General features: G+C 40.7%; 1 protein-coding gene across 4 annotated transcripts in view; it reads right to left on the bottom strand.

Moving 5' to 3' along the window:
- GIT2 (GIT ArfGAP 2) overlaps window positions 1–20,893 on the bottom strand; it is a 46,948-nt gene extending 26,055 nt beyond the window's left edge. For 3 of the 4 annotated variants that reach the window (XM_082667476.1, XM_082667478.1, XM_082667479.1), the window contains exons 1-9: window positions 20,726–20,893; window positions 16,445–16,578; window positions 14,907–15,019; window positions 14,169–14,274; window positions 12,579–12,665; window positions 12,331–12,461; window positions 10,229–10,323; window positions 3,289–3,334; window positions 2,119–2,170 (exon numbers count right to left, since the gene is read on the bottom strand). In XM_082667476.1, coding sequence (XP_082523602.1) covers window positions 2,119–2,170; window positions 3,289–3,334; window positions 10,229–10,323; window positions 12,331–12,461; window positions 12,579–12,665; window positions 14,169–14,274; window positions 14,907–15,019; window positions 16,445–16,578; window positions 20,726–20,777 — 816 coding nt within the window. In that variant the 5' untranslated portion in view covers window positions 20,778–20,893. The remainder of the gene's footprint in view (window positions 1–2,118; window positions 2,171–3,288; window positions 3,335–10,228; window positions 10,324–12,330; window positions 12,462–12,578; window positions 12,666–14,168; window positions 14,275–14,906; window positions 15,020–16,444; window positions 16,579–20,725) is intronic. The other variant, XM_082667477.1, reaches the window with a different exon arrangement.
- Between the last annotated feature and the right edge of the window lie 917 nt (window positions 20,894–21,810).

Here is a 21,810-nt window from a genome sequence, read left to right as displayed (position 1 = left end):
CCATAAACACCCAATCTGTTTCCTCTAAGGGGCTACAAGCTAATGTTATTATTACTAACAATAACTACAGCAGCAACACTGTCGCGGGCTTACATCCCAGGAGCCTTGCTAATACCATCATCATTGTAAATACAACACCTCTCTGAAGACAGGAACTACTATTATACCACTTTACAGAGAAGGATACCAAGGCACAGAAGTTAGCTTACCTAAAGTCACAAAGCCAAGAAGTGATGGACCTGGGATGCAAGTTTCTCTTAAAATGTTAATATTTACTAATTCAAGGAATACATTAGTGGTCTTATATTTCTCCCAGCTTTTCACTAGGGAGGGAGGAAGGAAAGAGGGAGAGAGGGAGGGAGGGAGGGAGAGAGGGAGATATTGTGGGATAAACACTGAATTAGCACTGATAGGAGGCGGAGACCACAGCGTGGGGGCAGCTCACACTCACTGGGCAGCTCTGACTTGCTGCCTCTGCTGGATCACCATCTCCCTTTCTAGGAGAGGACACCGAGGTACAGAGAGGTGAAGGAGCTCGTCAGAGCCGAGATCCACACCTGACCAGTCTGACCCAGAGCCCAAGTTCTTGAGAACTATGCTCAACTTTGTCCCAGATGTTTATCTAGTGCCTGCCACACGCTAGAGATATTACAGACATAATCCCAGCTTTCAGCCTAGCAAATGTAGACTAGGATAGTCAAGGGGAGCTTGGATTTTATCCATGTTTGAATTATTTAAAATAAAAATTGGCTTACATACTGTTAAGTAATTAAAAGGAAATCACAGAATATTCACTGCTGACTCCAAAGCTTATCATCCTAATCATCTTACTATATGACCTCCTTAATTTAAGAAAGGCAATAAAAACACATACACACAAAACTGCAGATAGAGAACACAGAGACACCAAATTGCATAAAATACATTTATTTCATATTACAGTTAAATGCTAGTAATGAGAAATTCATTTAATATAATATTTAGTACTTAATATTATATGAAATTCTAGTAAAGAGTCTTCTATGAAAAGGGGAATGAAGAGTAAGACATAAATTAGGGGAGTTGCAAGTTCAGAGTTAGGCTTTGGGAAAACTCCTACCTACACTGTGAAGGGGGTCAGATTTCAGCTACTTGAATGATGAAAGGGAGGGTAGCTGGGAAAGCACAGCAGGCAAAAGAGGATTCCTGAAAGAGGACTTGAAGGTGGCCTCCGAGGGTGCTAACCCTTAAAGAAATATTTAAACGCACGCACCCACCCACACCCACACCCACACCCACACCCACACCGTGGGAACCAGATGGGAAGCAGGGCAAGAACTGAAGGGTGAGAGTGGGATGACGCCCATAAAGGCTACGAAAAGAAGTTAAGAATCTTGGTTCTGATCTTGAGAGCAATGAGAACAGCTGAGGCGGATAATCGGGTGGTTAGAACGGCTGGGGAAGCACCGGGCGAGGCTTCATTTGTGGGGACTAAACAGAGAAACTGTTCCCAGAGGAGTAGATTTCTCGGGGTCCTGACTAAGGCTGAAATGGGCAGGCTGAAGAGAAACACAGAGACTAAAGTGAGCTTGTGACCTGCAGAACTGGGCAAACTCTGAGCACATAGCTGAGGCAGAACCAGCAGTTAAAAGCCTACATTTACAAAACTCTGAAGAATGGCGTGGGACACGCACGACAGTTAGCGGTGGCTGGATCCCAAATAGCAGCTAGTCAATCTGCAGTACTCACCATTCCAGCTTCAGCTCTTATCATTCTCTAGCACCCTATGAGCCTACAGGAAGTAATCCCAAGAAGTGTGTCCCACTTATTCATGTACATTGAGAGAAACTAGGGAACTCTTACGGGGAGAAACAACTTCCTAATGTCAAAGGCACAGTCTTCGCTTTTAAAATGACAGAGAAAAATGCCATTATTTGAAGCCAAGCCAATAAACTGGATATACTAAACTTACTAGTACTTTCATTCTTCTTTGCTACATACTCGATGGTCTGCTTCTGATTTAACATCTGAGAGCATGAAACAAAGTCATTTGATGTACTAGGTAATGGGCTAAGAACAGGTATTAGCAGGACACATGGTTTTCCATACTGGAGTTCACTAGGAAAGAGAGATACTCACAGACTGAAGTTTCTTCTTAGCAGCTTTTGCCAATTCAGACAAATCCAGGCTGCTAAGAAAGTGTACAAAACTAATAAGCAAATAAATAAAACCATTTTCATGAGCTCTGTAGAAGATTAAGATAGCCAAGGGATTAAGATATTAATTACAGTTCATGGACAAGGTCAGAGGCCAAAATTCTACAGCCCAATCGTCAGTGAGGAAACTGAACAGAACTTAGTGAAAGTATCTCCCAGAAATACCATAATCATGCAAAGTGGTAAACTGAAAAATAATCACCTACTAACCAAAAGGCAAAATTATTGCCAGGTTAGTCCCCAGGCCCTTTATGTGAGAAGTTGTAATTTTTAAAGTATTAAAAAAAGCATGCAGAGGAAAATACAAAAAGGGCAGAATGTTAAAAAACAGAATGGCAAGATTACATATGGAATAGCAATTAACCATTTCATAAACTCTTGACAGTACTTATGCAAAGTTTATTGGCTAAATCAGGGTTTAAAGTTCATTTCTGCAGCTGTGAACTCATCTGACCTTATAGACCAGGGGCAACAGATTATTACCCACTTTTTGTTCGGCCTATGAGCTAAGCATAGTTTTTACATTTTTAAGTGGTTGGAAAAAAACCCCCAACAAATGATACTTCATAATATGTGAAAATTATATGAAATTCAAATTTTAGTATCCAGAAATAAAATTTTATTGGAACAGACATGCCCTTCATTTACATAGTGTCCATGGATGCTTTCATTTACAACTGGTAGACTTGAGTAGTTGTGGCAGAGGCTGTATGGCCCAAAAAGCCTAAAATATTTACTATCTAGCCCTTAACAACAACAAAATTTGCTGATCCCTGTCATAGACAAAGGCTACACTCTTATAACACAGAAATATTCTGTGATATATCCAGAGACACAATATACTGTCACAACTAGCTAAAACTGTGACAGTATCTCTAACTCCAATTGGATTAGCAAATTTCTTACTTGTGCTTTTTCAAACTTAAGTTTTATATGGTGGTTTACTTACAGCCATCTTATTTCCAAATTGCATAGCCATAAAAGAGAAAAATGTATGGGCTTTGTTAAACACAAAATATAATACACTTAAACACTATACAACCAAGGAAATACTAGTGACAGATAATATTGATTGGTATTTCAATGGCCTTACCTGTCTGCCATTTGAGGTATTATAAAGTGCTGTCCATTTTTGTGATCTGAAACAGAAACCAAGTCAAAGTTTTGTTCACATAAATATTGATAAGATCTGTAAAGGAATACCATCATTATTTTCTCAATTTATGTTTTGCAATTAGTATCTTCCCATAATTATGATCTATAATGGGAGAAACAGAAGTTGCCAGATTGACTACAACTTCTCAAAATCTGGCCAGTAGCAAGGATCATTTCCTTATTTTCTTCTGGTACAAAGGTCCCAACGTCATTAAGTGGAAAGCCTATGCTCACCCTAATCCTTACGCTGTTTGTCCCCAGTATAACTAATGATCTTCAGCCATGGAAAGGACATTTAGGGAGCTGAAGTAGCTTGGAGCAGGCTTCCATCTGCTCTCCCATGTGGGATGGTGGGGCTTCCTTGAGCTTTAGTGGCTTACCTTCAAATTAATCAATGAGCATAAAACAGTCAGGGCTGGCCCAGGTGGTCTGGGCAGGTCCAGGCACGGGCTCTGTCTCCTATAATGCTGACTGAGTCCTAATCAAGCTTGTGGAGGACACTGATCATGTGTCAATGAGTAAAGCCACTATGAGCATTCACATACAGGTTTTTGTGTAAGCGTAAGTCTTTGCTTCTCTTGCGTAAATACCTAGGACTTCTGGGTTATAGGTAAATGCATGTTTAACTTGGTAAGAAACTGCTAGACTTTTTTCCAGGGTAGCTCTATCACTTTTCTAACTGCAACGTATGAGAGTTACCATTGTTCCACACCTTCCCCAGCACTTGTGTTGGTTTTTTGAGTTTTATTTTGGTCATTCTAATAGGTACTTAGTGGTATCACACTGGGCTTTTTTTTTTTTTTTTTTTTTTTGCGGTATGTGGGCCTCTCACTGTTGTGGCCTCTCCCATTGCGGAACACAGGTTCCGGATGCGCAGGCTCAGCGGCCATGGCTCACGGGCCCAGCCGTTCCGCAGCATGTGGGATCTCCCCGGACCGGGGCACGAACCCGTGTCCCCTGCATCGGCAGGCGGACTCTCAACCACTGCGCCACCAGGAAAGCCCTTAACTATAGTTTTTGCAGAGCAAAAGCTTAAAATTTTGACGAAGCCAGCTTATCAATATTTTCTTCTAAGGATTGTGCTTTTTGTGTTACATTTAAGTATTTTATATAATCCAAGACCACTAAGATTTTCTCCTATGTTTTCTTCTAGAAGTTTTAAAGTTTTAGGTTTTACATTTACATCTATGATCCATTTTCAGTTAGTTTTTTAAAAAATATTTTACTTATTTATTTGTTTGTTTATTTATTTATTGGCTGCATCGAGTCTTAGTTGCGGCACGCAGGATCTTTGTTCAGGCATGCGGGATCTTTTGTTGCAGCACGTGGGCTTCTCTCTAGTTGTGGCATGCGGGTTTTCTCTTCTCTAGTTGTGGCGCACAGGCTCCAGGGCACATGGGCTCTGTAGTTGTGGCGGGGGGTTCCAGAGCGTGTGGGCTCTGTAGTTTGTGGCACACGAGCTCTCTAGTTGAGGCGTGCGAGCTCAGTAGTTGTGCCATGCGGGCTTAGCTGCCCTGGCATGTAGGAACCTAGTTCCCTGACCAGGGATCGAACCCATGTCCCCTGCACTGGAAGGCGGATTCTTTACCACTGGACTATCAGGAAAGTCCCCTCAGTTTTTATACAAGGTGTGAAGTTTAGGTTGAAGCTCATTTTTCTGCACATGGATATTCAGTTGTTCCAACACCATATATTGTACTGTCCTTTCTTCATTGAACTGCCTTTGCGACTTTTGTCAAAAGTCAATTGAATGGGGCTTCCCTGGTGGCGCAGCGGTTGAGAGTCCGCCTGCTGATGTAGGGAACACGGGTTCGTGCCCCGGTTCGGGAAGATCTCACATGCCGCGGAGTGGCTGGGCCCATAAGCCATGGCCACTAAGGCTGTGCATCCAGAGCCTGTGCTCTGCAACGGGAGAGGCCACAGCAGTGAGAGGCCCGTGTACCGCAAAAAAAAAAAAAAAAAAGTCAATTGAATGTATTTGTGTGCGTCTATTTCTGGATTCTCTATACAGTTTCATTGATCTGTATGTCCACCTCTTCACCATAACCACTGTCTTGAGTACAGCAGAGCTTTACAGCAAGTCTTAAAATTGGGTGGTGTGATTCCTCCTATGTTACTACTGTTCTTTTGCAAAACTGTCTTGGCTATTCTAGTTCCTTTGTTTTTCCATGCAAAATTTAGAACCAGGATGTCCATGTCAATAAGCAAATCCTTTAATTGCATTAAATTTACAAATTAATTTGTGGAGAATTGTCATGTTAACTATATTGAGTATTTCAATCCATAAACATAGTAGAAACCCTTTTTCAGGCTTTCCTTGATTTCGTTCATCAGCATTTTGTAATTTTTGGCATATAGATTCCACATATATTTTGTTAGATTTATACCTAAGTATTTACTTTGGAGCTATTATAAATGTTATTATTTTTCTAGTTTCAGGTTCTAATTGTCCACTGTTAGTCTACAGAAATATGATTGATTTGGGGTTGTTCATCTTGCATTCTGCAACCTTGCTAAACTCATTCATTAGTTCTAGAAACTTTATTATGGATTCCTTGGGATTTTCTACATGGAAATCATTTCATTATGAATACAGGCAGTTGTATTTCTTCCTTTTTAATCAGTGTGCCTTTTATTTGGTTTTCTTGCCTTATGGCACTGATTAGGATTTCCAGTGCAATGTTGAATAGAAGTGGTGACAGTGGACATTCTAGCCTTGTTTCTGACTTTCAGGCAAAAGCATTCAATCTCTCATCATTAAGGATGATGTTAACTGTGGCTTTTCAATAGATACTCTTTATCGGATTAAGGAAGTCCCTTCTATTCCTAGTTTGCTAAGGTTTTTCTTTTTTCTTTAATCACAAAGGGATGCTGAATTTTATAAATGCTTTTTCTGCATCAACAGGTAAGATTGTACAGCTTTCTTTTTTAGTCTGTTAATGTGATGAATCACATTAACTGATTTTCAAATATCAGTCATATATCTGGAAACCCCACTTGGTATATTACATTTTCCTTTTTACATATTGTTGGATTCAATCTGCTTATAATTTGTTGAGAATTTTGGTGTCCCTGTTAGTGAGGGATATTTTTTGGTGCCATCTTTGCTGGGTTTGGTATTGGGGTAATGCTGGCCTCATAAAATTACTTGAGAAGCATTTCCCCCCACCTTTTTTTTTTTTTTACTGTTTTTTTTTAAACATCTTTACTGGAGTATAATTGCTTTACATGGTGCGCTAGTTTCTGCTTTATAACAAAGTGAATCAGTTATACATATACATATATCCCCGTATCTCCTCCCTCTTGCGTTTCCTCCCACCCTCCCTATCTCACCCCTCTAGGTGGTCACAAAGCACCGAGCTGATCTCCCTGTGCTATATGGCTGCTTCCCACTAGCTATCTATTTTACATTTGCCTCTCTCTCACTTCGTCCCAGCTTACCCTTCCCCCTCCCCATGTGCTCAAGTCCCCCCTACCTTTCTATTTTCTAAAAAATATCACATAAAACGGATGTTATTTCTTCTTCGAATGTTTGGTAGGATAGTCTCATTTTATGTGCAAAAATTGAAATGTGAATTCCGAATACTTAAAAATATCTGTAAAGAATTATAACTGCAAAGCTAGCAAGCCATGTGAGTCATAAGCCACACTGATTGTATTGCTGTATGGCAATACCACTTCAGCTGGTTCACAGTATTTACTAGTGCCATCATCTGGGCTAGGGTTTTCTTTAATGGAATGTTTTTAAGTACAAATTCAAGTTCTTTAAAATGTAGGATTATATATTTACATTATCTCTTTCTTCTTGGATAGGTGTTGGTAGTTTGTGGCTTTCAAAGAATTGGTTCATTTTATCTAAGTTGTCCAATTTATATGTACAGTTATTTATATTTTGCATTACCCTTTAATGTCTGTGGGTTTTTTAGTGACATCTTCCTATGTGTATTCTTTCCTTTTTTCTTTGTCAGTATGTCTAGACATTTACCAATTTCATTAATCTCTACAAAGAATCAGCTTTTGGTTTCATTGATTTCTCTCTACTGTTCTCCTTTCTCAATTTCATTGATTTCTACTCTTTATTATTTCTTAATTTCTGCTTGCTTTGGGTTTATTTTGCTCATCTTTTTCTAGTTTCTTGAGGGTTGGGAAGCTTAAATTAGGATTTGAGACCTTTCTTCTTTTCTAACATAATAATTTAATGCTATAAAATTTCCTGTAAGCCTTGCTTTAGCTCCATCCCACAAATTTTGATTTGCTGTCTTTTCATTTTTGTTCATCTGAAAATATTTTCTAATTTCCCTTAAGACTTCCTCTTAGACCCATGGATTATTTAGAAGTATGCTGTTTAATTTCCAAGCATTTGGGTATTTTCCACTTATATTTTGATTATTTATTTCTAGCTTAATTCCATTATGGTCAGAGAATATACTTTCTAGGATTTTAATTATTTTAGAGTTGCTAAGGTTTGTTTTATGACCCAGAATATGGTCTATCTTGGAATGTTTGACTGTGTACTCGAAAGGAACATATGTTCTGATGTTGTTAGGGAGAGGATGCTATAAATGTCAACCGGATGCAGTTGGTTGATGGTTTCAGTTCAATATCCTTGCTGATTTTCTACCTCTAGTTCTATCTATTAACTAAATGAAGACTGTTGAGTCTCCAACAATAATTGTGGATTTGACCTTTTCTCCTTTCAGTTCTATCAAAGTTTGCATCCTATATTTTGCAGCTCTATTGCTGGGTGTGTACCCATTTAGAATTGTTATGTTTTTTTAGTGAGTTGACCCTTTTATCGTGTTGTGTCCCTCTCTATCCCTGCTAATTTCCTCTGCTCTGAAGTCTACTTTGCTTGATATTAATATAGCCACTCTAGCTTGCTTTTTGTGTGTGTGTGTGTGTTACGCGGGCCTCTCACTGTCGTGGCCTCTCCCGTTGCGGAGCACAGGCTCCGGACGCGCAGGCTCAGCGGCCATGGCTCACGGGTGCAGCCGCTCCACGGCATGTGGGATCTTCCCGGACCGGGGCACGAACCCGTGTCCCCTGCATCGGCAGGCGGACTCTCAACCACTGTGCCACCAGGGAAGCCCCTGCATCACATTCTTTATGATCTCTTTCTGGGAGTGCGATGATACAAATGTTTTGATTTTGTCCCATAGGTCCCTAAGGCTCTGCTCGGTTTCTTTTCCTCCTACTCTTTTTTCTCTCTGTTGCTCAAACTGGATTATTTTTAGTGATCTATTTTCAATGCACTCTTTTCTTTGCCATCTCCATCTGCTATTAAGCCCAACCAGTGAGTTTTAAAATTTTAGTTATTGGATTTTTTAATTCTAACATTTCTGTTCTGTTCTTTTCTATATCTTCTATTTCTCTGCGGAGACTGTCTATATTAGATTTGTTTCAAGAACGTTCACACTTACTTCTTAGAGCATGATGTTACTATCTGTTTTAAAATCTTTATCTGATAATTCCAACATCTGAGTCATCTAGGGTTGGCATCTGTTAACTACCCTTTTCCATGCAAGTCTTTGGGATTTTCCTGGTTCTTCACATGTGGAGTAATTAGGGTGGTATCCCTGACATTTTGCATATTATGTTGTGGAGACTCTGAATATTCCTTAAACTCTATGGAGAATGTTAATATTTTGTTCTAGCAGGTACCTGACCAGGTGAGGTTCTGTCTCCAGGGCCAAGTGGTGAGAGAATAAAGAGAAAAACAAAAGCAATCAGGATTCCCTTCAGGCTCTTGGTCAGAGATTTAGGCACCTGTGCTGCCACTGCTGTTGCCACTACTGAAGCCATAGGATTGCCTAGGGACTAGGGTGGGGAAAAAAGGAAGAGAAAAAAAACCCAGGGGAATTCCCCTATTCTTTGTCCTGTAGGAATCCCATTTCCTGCTCCTCAGACCACAGAGAAGGTTTCTTTGCACCTGCTATGCAGTTCCAGGTTTTAGGCTGTCCTGGATGCCATATCAGAAGCAAAATAAAGGGGACACTCACCACCAGCTTGATGGTACTTTGAGTTCCCTAATCTACCTGCTACAGTCCTCAGATAGCTACTCCACGTATTTGGTCCATAGTTTATAATTGTGTTCAGCAGAAGAGACAGGGTGGGGGTGTGCTTATTCCATCTCACTGGGAACTGGAACCATACCAAGGGCTCTTAACTCTGTTGTACAACCAGGGTGGAGAACCACTGTATACATGTATGTGGATATTCTATATCAAGGGTTGGCAAACTTTTTCTGCAAAGGGCCTGATTGTAAATATTCTGGGCTTTGTGGCCGTATGGTCTCTGTTGCAACTACTCAACCTACTTAACTCTGCTGCTGTAGTGTGAAAGCAGCCGTAGATAATATGTAAATGAATGGGCATGGGTATCTTGCAATAAAACTTTATTTGAAAAAAAACAGGTGATAGGCTTATCTGGCCCATGGACCACAGTTTGCTGACCCCAGTTCTACCTCATGAGCAAAGCTGGTTAATGGTAAAGTTCACTTTTTTACTTTTTCCCATTCCTTAGATAGCAGAATTCTGCAAATAACTACAAAAGTTAATCCTTTGCTCTTCCATTCCTACTCCCATTAATCACAAGAACCGTTGCGCACGTTCAGTTTGAGTTCAATTATGCTCTTTGATTCCTGAAACAGTCACTACTGTAGAGCTAAAATTTTAAAAACTAAAATTCAAGATTTGACCGATGTTACATATTTCACATATAACAAAAAATGCTGTAGCTATCATTGCAAATAGAAATCCTTATTTGCAATTTTCTCAAGGATACGTTAAAGCAGAGATCATACATGATAGTGTCCCAATTTGTTTTTCCAGAGACTGACTGGCTGGAGGTGTGGAGAGGCTGCTGTCCTTTCAACTCACCTGGTTTCCTGCCACACAGATAGAAGGCTAGTCTGTCAGTCAGCTCATACTGTATTTCTACGAGGCGTTCTGCCAGCTCATGGTGCCCTCCTTGCCTACCAAGAGAAAACAAAGTACCATTTATATTGCTCGCTGGCCACTGGAGCTGGAATAGAAAGGTACAGAGACGTCCCCTGAGATACCTGAGTCATTTATCAAACGTGACTTTTTAGAATAATCAACCTTTTTGTGTGAGGTAAACTGTCAAGGTCTACTTCGATTCCCACCTTTATAAAAACTGTTTTCACAATCTCAACTATCGCCTTTCCTTTATTAATTTATAAGACAGAGTACTTAATAAGGAATTCAAGGACTTATGAGAGGGACAAAGAATAACTTCATCTAATGAGGTAGAAAATAAAATTAATAAATGGTCAAGGGTAGAGGTTCTCAAAAATTAACTAGCATGCTTAAAAAAATATACAGATGTCCAGGACCCACCCTTGGAAATTCTGAATCAATAAAAACAGGAGTAGTGTGGACATTAATATTTTGAAAAAGGTCCTTCCCCTAGATGCTTCTCATGCAGCCAGCCTGACTTCTGGATTAGAGTTCAGTAATCACTTCAAGGTCTTTGATTCAGGGAGAGACAGACCAACCTAATGCACAGCTCACACCTCCTTGTCTTTAATTTCCATCACAGAAAATATTAATTTTGCCTTTGAAACAAATATTTAAGCTGCTTGAAATCCTTTAAGTAACAAGGCATATAAATAAATCATTACCCTGAGAGACTATTATGTGCAAGGTACAAGAGGAAATTCCAAGATAAGTGATAAGTATCATTTACTGAGGGCTCTGTTCCCCTTAAAAGATGAAGTCTAGTTTCTGCCAGTTTCTCTTCCCACATACAACATACTACAAAAATATTCTCCAACCTACCCACACATCTTTGATTTCTGTGATGCACATCTTTTTTTCTCATTTTTTAACATCTGTGAAATCAGGAAGTTGATAGTACAGTTGATAGTACATCATCATTTAATTGGTTGAGTCTTTTCCTTTTTAATGGTATATGAAATAATGATGACCCATATAAACAGTAGAGTGTTAGACCTGATGAAATACTGTATTCCTCAATACCTTAGCTCTTATTCCCAGACACACTCTGCTCTATCCAATTATGTCTCCTGCTGTGCCGAACATCCCTGTCCATCCCTCCTTCCTGAACTTGACCCACACCCTTCTTCTCACCTGGAACACCTTAGCTCATCTTCACACACCCAAATCCAATCTACTCTTCAAAGACCAACTAAAGACATTTCTTAATGATCTGGGCCACAGTGAAGAAATCCTATATATGTATCAATTTTGGTAATGAGTTCTACATTATCTTGCCTCATTTAACTCTTACATGCATTTATGAACCTCCTCCTCCCTGAGAGAATGAATTCTAGGAGGGCAGAGTTCATTTCACTTGCCATTTTCAAGTTGTCACTTGTCATTTTATCCTCTGCAGACTATAATTCTTTGCAGTTAATTTGGAAAAAGTTAATTTGGAAAAAGAAGGAAAGATGATCCATCTTCTGTCATTTAAATGATATTCAAGCCTAATCTATGGATGTATTTATTTATTTTCCAGCACTTCACAGCCAAAATTTTGAAACAAAAAGTTAAAGAATTTTATAGCAAGCACCCAGATGTCCACTACCTAAATCCTGCAATTAACATTTTACTATACTTGTTTAACCACATATCTATCTATATAGATTTGTTTCTAAGTTCAAGCAATGAATAAAACTATTAAAAAACTGAGAAGTGGGTTCTGCAATTCTTCATACTTGATCTGTACTCCAACTATGGCTCAAATACCACTGCGTTTAAAGGATAAAAAGAAATGAAAGACTGGAAGCTAAGCACAATGGTTAATGGTTCTACCCTCCCTGACTTTAGCTGGCTCTAAGATCATATGCGTTTGAAATACCTTCATCTGCAAAATAATAGCATGCAAACCTCTGAAGGGGTTAAATGTTAATCATACACAATTTAGCCACTTAACAATGAATCATACACAACAGAAATAATCCCAAACAGAGAGAGGTGACAAGAATCTAGTCTCTTACCTTGCATAATCAACAGGAGTTTTCCCACTCGCATCTTGTGTGCCTGGGTCTGCTCCATATACTGCCAGTAATTCCGCCTGTAAAATCTGCCCTGCTTTAGAGGCAACATGGAGTGGGGTGTTTCCTTTCTCCTAAGAATCATTAATAAAAAGTATACAAAAAGAAGCAAAATTAAATAAACGAAAGGCTACACGAATGCAACCCATTTAGTTTCAATTTAATATCTGAATCAATTCATGCTTTCTTACAGGGTGAAAAAAGTTGGCTTGTGCTCCTAATGATAATAGCCTCAAACAGGTTTCAAGATTCCCTGTTCTCACGCTTGAATGGAGTTGCTGAAAAATACACACACAAGAAAGAATATTTGTTAAAAATGTAAAGAATGACGTAGCAGAGCAGCTGGCAGACTATTTTAATACACATTATAGTAGTACTACATCATCTTTATTTAGCTCAGTAAGGTGGATGAAGCAGTCTCTCCCTTGCTGGTCACCACCATCCCCGGGCTCTAAGGCAGGGTCAGGCCCATTTTCCTGACAGGAAACTAGGGCTGGGAAGGCTGACCTGCCCAAATGCATGATCTAAGTGGCACAACCAGACCTTGAGTGAGAGGGAGTGTGAAGAGGTGGCTGAGCATGGCTCTGAAGTCTGAATTTCAAACCATACACCCCTCAAGCTGTGTGAACTTGAGGAAGTTCTTTAGCAATCTGAACCTCAGTTTCCTTATCTCTAAAATGGTGATAATAATGCCACCTATTCACAGGGTTACTATAAGGACTCAATGATATAACAAAGCATGGAGCCTGGTACACAGGAAATGCTCAAAGAATACAGCTGCTATTATTATTGTTGATGTTGTTATTTGTTGTTATTATTGAACCTAGGGCTTTAGAGCTTCATATCCTATACCGTGCAAGTCACAGGATTCTGCCTTATATCACACCCTCTCCTCAACACTATTCTTGGCCTTGTATACAATGATTTAATGAAGTCTTTCAGGGTGGGAAATAGGCCTGTGCTATACCAAATTCTGTACCACTACAGAAATGCCTTTATACATTCAGAAGAGCTGCCTTCCTTCAAGTCTAACCTAGAATTGTCCAAAATGCAATAACTCTTATCATAGCAATGGAGAAATCTACACTAACATCTGTATCCAAGTCTTATTTTTTAATTATATTTTTAAAAATTGTGGTAAAAAACACATACCAAGTCTTATTAATAAATGGAAGTAACAATCATATACATTTCCATGCAAAGTTTAAAATTCTGAATTACGAGTGCCTACGATCTGTGTGAGCATTTGCCGAAAGCAGTGCTTTGAAAATAAGGATATGTATTTTCGTGGCATCTCTCAAAAACATGTAAAGGCCCACATAAAGAAAACCATCTACTCATTTCGCAAGTTTAATAAACCATCCTGTGTACTACAGCTTCGAGTCACACCCTGCTTCCTGAAGATCCCACTCAGCATGCAACCTAGAAGCCTGCAGAAGTCCCACAAACCTTCTAGTCCCTCCTAGAAACAAACTCTGAGATGGCTCTTATTTCAAAGCTAAACAAAAACTTACAGAAATACAATTTTAGAACCATATCTGAAAAACACAAATAGTTTTCTGGATACTTATTTGTTCCGCTGCTCCTTATACCTCCACTAACATGAATGATTGCCATTTGAAGTAAGATGAAAGAAGAAACCAACTGCAAAAAAAGCTGTTACTAATTATTTAGTGTACAGAAAGGAGTTTTTGTTTTTCTTTTCTTTCTAAGTTTTTTTCAAATCAGCCGATATGCTGCTTCATCCAGCAATTTCAGGGATTTTAAAAGGTGTGACCCACCTTACTAAGATCTTTGGCAGTCACACTATCGTCATCCCGGCAGGGCAAGCGGTGGACAAATGCTAACATCTGATACTTTGCTCTGATGAATTCTGCTTTATTAGGACTGGTTCAAAAAAAAAAAAAGAAAACAGTTCACTTGCAGTTCAGATATGACATTCCCCATTCTTCAGACTGTAAAAAGAAGAGGAAGTGACCCACATCCCCCACTCAAGAACAGAATGAACAATACTGAAGTAAGTTTCAGCAGTGTGTTGTCAGGCCTGAAGTCTGAAAACATACATTAGTCATTATAATGGCCAGGACTGCAGAATACCTGCTTTTTATAGCATTTTTCTGCTCTGTGTAATTTTCTTAATTGACCTAGCAACCTTGCGAGGAAGCAGCTCTTCATCCCATCTTATAAGTGAGGCATCAGGCAGACTGGAGCCCAGAACCAAGATTTCTGGTCTGACTGCCTACTGTTTGAGTGCCAAAGCTCAAATGTGATTACATCAAAAGCCACCAAGCCTTAGTCTTAAACCGGAGAAACCACTGAATTGTGCTGGGTAACCATGCAAAAGAGATGGTCCCATGCCTGGCTTTGTTCTGCATTCCTAATAGCAAAGAGGTCAATGCAAAACTGGGTGACCACCTCACATACTGCCCCTGTAGGGGCTGGTCAAAAACAGCTGCACTCCTTTCAGCGGGCCCCAGGGGTTACGAAGAAATAAGAGTATTTATAAACATTTCACTCACTGTACTTTATCCTGTGGATTAGCCTTGCGTTTTCCACTGATAAGAGAGGCAGGGTCCAGCAAAGAATGCTCCCATATAGAATTAGCACCATTATTATACAAGGTTTCAACCATCTAAAACCAAGCAGCATAAAATCATATTTAAATTTCTTTCTGCAAACATCCAGTGGGAATCAGTGACTGAACTGGGAAAACAAAGCCCTATTACAAACACTAGCATGACTGGGATATCACACACATCATTATCTTCTGTTTTAGAATGAGAAAGATGAACCTGTACGCAGGATTCAGGTTTGACCAGCAGGTACTTAAATGGGTTTGATTACATTTTCTCATAGATGATGAAGAAAGAGTACTTTGACACTTTAGGACAGTATTTCCCAAGTCTGAGCATCCAAATTCTGTTTTCAAGGTTCTTAATATTTTTCTTTAAATCCACTTACTTTCTAAAACTTTCACTAGCAATTATAATTTGATGTGCTAGTTACAGTTTTAGGCAACCATTTAAATAAATATTTGAGTATTACCTACATCTACCTTGAGTACCACTGGTGGTTCACGTGCCATACTCTGGGAATTGTTTTAGGGTCAAATCTGGCATTTTAAACTACTCATCTCTGAACTTTATTCAGATCCTATAATATAATGAGTACTCTGTATAATCTGACAGCAGTAAACATCCATGTTCACATGAGAATGAGCTGTTAGAAACTTCTGAGCAAAAGTTATTAATAAACCATGTCTCCCAATTTCATTTCAAAGCATGACTCCTGACATGGCCCCATCTGTTTTTTACGTCAGTGAAGATATTGTCACATCAAAGATCCACACTCACTTGTTCTGATCCTTTGGTACACATAGGCAAGTTTTAAGGACATGTTGTGCAGCTGGCACAGATTTAGTAAAATATGTACTCAAAACAAATGAAGGCGAAACACATGCGTAAGTCTGAGTTCCAGCAGAACTCGAAGAATGTGTACCCTGAAATAGAAGTACCGGTGACATGACAATGGACCCCCAAATAAAACAAAGGGCCCCCTGAACACTTAGCAGGGTGTTAGGCATTCAATCAAAACAGAACTTAATTGTCTCTAACAGGTTACAAGAACTTTAAGAGAACTTAAATCAGATGTTTCAGAAATTTCTGAGGAATCCCAGTCCATGCTTCTATCAAAGCGGACAACTTCATGAAGTTTCTAAAGCAGTCACTTTCAGAAACATTCATCACGGTATGTGGGAAAGACAGACGGTTTAAAAACAATTTCTGGTGACATCTAGAAAGTCAGCAGTGAAACATGAGCAGGAAATTCTAACGACTGTCCACCTATAGTTCAGATTTTGGGACAAGATTTACATTAGGAGGGAAAAAAATCTTAAATGATGAATTCAATAATTATATATAGCATCAATAAGCATGGCACCTCTGCTCAATTATGAGTCAAACATTTCTGTAAGATTTAAGAAGTATAATTTTAATGCTAAAACAGTGAGCCCTAAAAACTTAAATTACAAACCATGAGCAGAATTCTTATTCTTTACCTGAAGCAATGTTGGAGGCCATGGTGTGTGTTTAAGATGCCTTACTTGAGAGATATGGCGCCCTAGACTCCGGTGGACACTGCAGCACTCGTCACATATAAAAGTTCCCCTATTTACTGATGCCCAGGAAGGATCTGGAAAGGAGAATGAAATCAGTGGCAAGGATACCAGGTGGTTGCTATTCCGCCAGATGGCAAAAGATGACTGCGGTTTGGTTTTTCAGAAAAACAAGACATTTCTGTTGTTTTAGTATGCTAGTCAACATATCAAGCTGGCGAGTTTGTCTGATACCCTAATGAGATCTACCAACTCAGATGTGTGCTCTTTCAATCAACGTAAGAGAAGCAAACTGAGAGGATTCACCTGAATCATTTCGAATCCATCTCCACAAGTAGCAAGATAACATAACTGTGTCAGTGAACAATCCACACAGCATTATGTGAAGTGAGTGGTGAAAAGACAGCTACCCTACAACTGCTACACATCTACATGCCACTGGGCTTAGCAGAAAGCTGCAAGTGACACAACTATACAACTGCTCAGCTGCTATGGTTCTGAACACAGACTGGGAAACCTGACCTCCTGTGCTATCATACCCATTAGGTATTTTAAATAAACTGTTGAGTCCGATCTCGCCACTGATCTGAAAGGACAGAAGCTGTAAAAACAGCGGCTTCACAGAAGCAAAGATGTAAAATACAAGGGAGTAATACTTTTGGTGTGTGCACAATACTTTTTTTCCTGTGAAGTCCCACAGAGCTTCATTAGACATCCTTTGAAACAAGGAATAATTCACACTTGGTAAGCAGTAAGAATAACTCACACTGGGAAAGTAAACTGAATATTTAGAAACTCAAAATAAAGACAGACCTTCTACATTTCATCAGACTCACAATGGGGTGACAATAGGTGCCGCTCAAGCTGCCTGGCTTAAGGGGTATATTTAAAAATTCTTCAATGCCCACAAAAATCTCTAAAATGCATGTACACCATCTTTACCATTTCTAACAGTTTATTCAAACCCCTTCCAACCATATAATGAAAAGTTATGGGATTTCAATCAAAGACAAACTGGGAGTCAAAGAGTGCAGTGGTTAAGAGGGTTGGCTCTGGAGATAAGCAGTCCAGGGTTTGAACCTCAACTCTGCCACTTCTTGCATAATGATCTCAGGCAAGTTATTTCTCTGAGGGTCCTCATCATGGATCAAATGGGAAGAACAACACATCTCAGGGTGGTGAGGATATAAACAGTAAGTGAAGTTCCTTGCATATAGTAATATTTCCAAATTATTTTAAGTACCATTCAAATATTTTCAAGAGCCCACTGAAATTCATGGCCACTAGAGAAAGTTTTTGTTGGCTAATACATGAAACATTGAATGTTTCACATAAACACTGTCTTACTACAGTGAAAAATCTCAGTGGAGTTTTCAGGTAGTTGAACTCAGAGTAGGATATGAACTAGATTCACTTTAAAAAAAAAAGGTAAACTATTTATTGAATACTAAGATTTGATCATTGTTAGTCAAATGTTTGCCATGAAATAAAACAGAAACAAAATTATTCAATGAAGTACAACTATGTCAGTACTACTAAGCCATTCTAAAAAATAAAGTTTGGAAACACCAAGATGAAGGATCTCTGCAAAGATACATAACAACTTTGCTTTTTGCAGTATGGTACTACGACTAATGACACACACACAAAAAGACTGTTCGTTTTGAAGATTACCTTTGCTTTTCACTTATCATTCAGAGGATTCACAATCTTCTTGGAGGAAATTAAACAGGAACAAGACAACAAGGATTTAACACACACTAAGCAAGGCTCTATATTAATCACCTTAACATCGTGAATCAGAATCCCATGGAGAGAACATCAGAATGTTAACAACACAGTAAAATCCAAATCGAGTTTGTACGACTGAGAGTGGGTGAACCCCTTCCAGTTTATCTGAACGTTTTATTCCAGGGCTGCTTAACCTGAGTTCTAGGAACACAACCAATGGGCTTCAGAAATGTCTATAACTCCTCTGAGGAATCTTAACATAAATTCTGTATGAAAGAGTTAAGCACGTGTGCATTTTCTGGGAAGAAGGCCTGAGCATTCATCAGAATCTCAAAAGGGTCACTTCCCTGGTGGCACAGTGGTTAAGAATCCACCTGTCAATGCAGGGGACACAGGTTCGATCCCTGGTCTGGGAAGATCCCACATGCCACGGAGCAACTAAGCCTGTGCGCCACTACTACTGAGCCTGCGCTCTAGAGCCCACGAACCACAACTACTGAGCCCACGTGCCGCAACTACTGAAGCCCACGCCCCTAGGGCCCATGCTCCGTACAAGAGAAGCCACCGCAATGAGAAGCCTGAGCACCGCAATGAAGAGTAGCCCCCGCTCACTGCAACTACAGGAAGCCCGCATGCAGTAACGAAGACCCAATACAGCCAAAAATAAATAAATTAATTAAAAAAAAAAAAAAGAATCTCAAAGGGATCCCCAACCCTAAAGGTAACTCTTTTACTAGGGCTTTGCAGAAAAGGCAGCACAAATTCCCAGCTGCTCAAGTTCAGAACATTTCAAGGTAGCCTAATTATATTCAAAACAGGAAGGAAGTGACTCAAGTCTCTGTAGATGAGGCATGAGACAACAACTAAAAAGGTAACAATGGAAGAGAAAATGTTCTGAAATGCACAAAACGCCTGAGAAGTGCAAGACTGTATTTATTATTTAGTTGAGTATTTAGTGTGGCAATGGAGATGCAGTTTTCCTTTGCCCCATACCATCCACTGAGAAGCAAAGAAAATGCATTTCAACAGGAAGTTTGAATCTAAATTCATGTGAATCAAACATCACAGAAAGTTCAACTGAAAACAGGCAAGAAAATAAGGAAGTGGAACAAATAACATTTTTAGAGAATACAATGGAGCTCGTATAACACACTAACTTGGTTTCTGAAACACTTCTTTTTAAACTCCTCCACCCATCTCCCTATCTTCAAAGGACACTGGTAACCCCACTTACAATATACAGGCCGTGAAATAACCACATAAGGTTTGAGTTATCACGATACTATTTAAAATCAGTCTCCACTTCCATGTGACAAGATGAAGTTCCGAACAGTTGCAAAAACACTGGTGCTCATTTCGTTAAGATCGTTTATTGGATGCTATTGTGCCAAAGAAGCCATCTTACAACTTCAAATTCAAAGCAGATAAATCCAAACACTGAAAACAGCATAGAGACCTGTCAACCCAGTTCCAACCGCTAAGATGGATCTGAACTCTAAATCTGAAAACTATGCATGGGAGGAATGGTTTTGGCCTTTCAATGCTCCCATATGCCTATACTGCCTGAATGCACAAATGGGTATACTTGCCCGTGATTTGGTGTGTGGTTGTTTTGTAAGGTGTAATTAATGTATGATTTAGAAATTCAACTATAGCTTTAAGGGGCTGTAAAGGTTCTGCACACAGTACAAAAAAGAAAAAAAGGAAAAAAACCGCCTTAAATGAGATGAGTCTAAGAATATTCATTGAATCTTCCCTACCCCTGAGCACTGTACTCCCAATTATCCTCATCGGAAAAATGAGGAAATCAAGACTCGGCCAAATGAAGTCACTAGCCCAAGGTCACCGAGAGGCAAAATCTAGTTTGAACTCAGCTCGTTCAGATCTCAGAACTTGAAACCGGCATTGCCTCCTAAGTGCTGGTCGCATTTGCAAGACCCCGACATCCTGGAGATTCTCCGCGGTGGAGTGGGAGTAGGGATGTCAGGAGCGGGGAACTCATCCATGGGGGTCCTCTGGCGAGTCTCAGTGGAGGGAAGCGGCGAGTGTCACCCACTCCGGGCAGGGCCCCAGGGCCCCCTCCTGGGGCGGGAGTCTGGGTAGCTGTGGGGAGGGGGCTGACACCTGCAGCCTCTGGGGGCCGCAGCCGGGAGGACGCTCGGATTTCACTTCTGTAACTGGCCTTCCTGTAGATTGCCCAAGCCCCTTCCTGTTGGGAAATAGGGCCCGACCCCGCCGTTTCACCGCCCGGCCTGGGACAGAAGGGACGAGAGGGAAGGAAGGGACGGGAGGGCGGCGACCCCCTGCCCGCTCCGGCTCAGACAGGCCCGGGACGGTCCCGCCCCAAGGCCGCCGAGATTCCTCCTCGTCCCGACCCCAGACATAGGGTGCAGAGCTCGACAGCCGGAACCCGCCCGGCCCGAGGGGGCGGCCCCGGGACAGGGGTCCCGGCCAGGAGAGCTGAAGGGAGCGGGCCCGGCTGGTGCGACTCACCCGGCCCGCTGCAGTCAGCGCACACCTCGCTGCTCCGGAGCCGCTTCGACATGGCTCCCGCCTCCCACCTGCCGGGAACCTAGTGGCCGGGGACAGCGAAGGCGGCGGCGGCGGCGGCGCTTCCGCTCTAACGGGTCCCCACGGTGGTGCTGGCTGCGGCGCCTCTCCCCTCAGCGCCTCACAGCCGCGGCGCAGCACGCACGCGCGAGGAGGCGCCCTTCGGCGACGGGCAGGTCATGTGACCGGAAAGGGCACGCTGCCTTGTCGCCATCTTGAGTGAGGGCAGGTGTCTTCTGTCCTTCCAAATTTCCTTGATTTGGTGTCTCCCTCTCTGGAAGAGATTCGCTTCTTCCCAGCGCTGATTAATATCAGGGGAGGCAGCAAAATCTAGTGACTAGAGGTATGCAGCCACAACCTTCCTGAGGCAATCAGTAGTCAAGTCATCTAGCATAACTTTGGCCAAGTTCACTTATTTATGCATTCCTTTATTCAGCAAATATTTATTGAGCATCTACTATGTTCCACACACTGCTCCAGGCACTGGAAAAGGAGCAGTGAGCCAAGAAGACGAAATTTCCTGTCTTTATGGAGCTTACTTTCAGCTGCACTAGATCTACAATAAGTAAAATAGGAATATGTTAGATGTTTCCTTACGCTGCAGTTTTAATCTCATCTGCAAAATGGAGATAATGTGTATCTACCCGTAGCCCATGATTTGCTTTTGTATAGCCTGTTACTTAAAAATGATTTTTACATTTTTAAAGGGTTGTAAAGAAGAAAAAGGAGAGAAGGGATAGCATGAAGAATATTCAACAAAACATATATGACGTGCAAAGCTAAATATTTACTGTCTGGCTAAGGACAAATGCGATAATTTACAGAAGAGTGTGGTGTGCCTGCCCCATAGTAAGCCCTCAATAATAGTAGCTCCTATTATTATTGGAAAAAAATTTTTTTTGGCTGAGTTGGGTCTTTGTTGCTGCGCACGGGCTTTGTCCAGTTGCGGTGAGCGGGGGCTACTCTTCCTTGCGGTGCACGGGCTTTTCATTACGGTGGCTTCTCTTATTGTGGAACATGGGCTCTAG

This window comes from Grampus griseus, assembly GCF_964374135.1.
Source record: "Grampus griseus genome assembly, chromosome: 12".
In the NCBI taxonomy this organism is placed as follows: Eukaryota; Metazoa; Chordata; class Mammalia; order Artiodactyla; family Delphinidae; genus Grampus; species Grampus griseus.
Note: the sequence above shows the minus strand (reverse complement) of the source record. Positions and strands in the feature narration are given on the sequence as shown.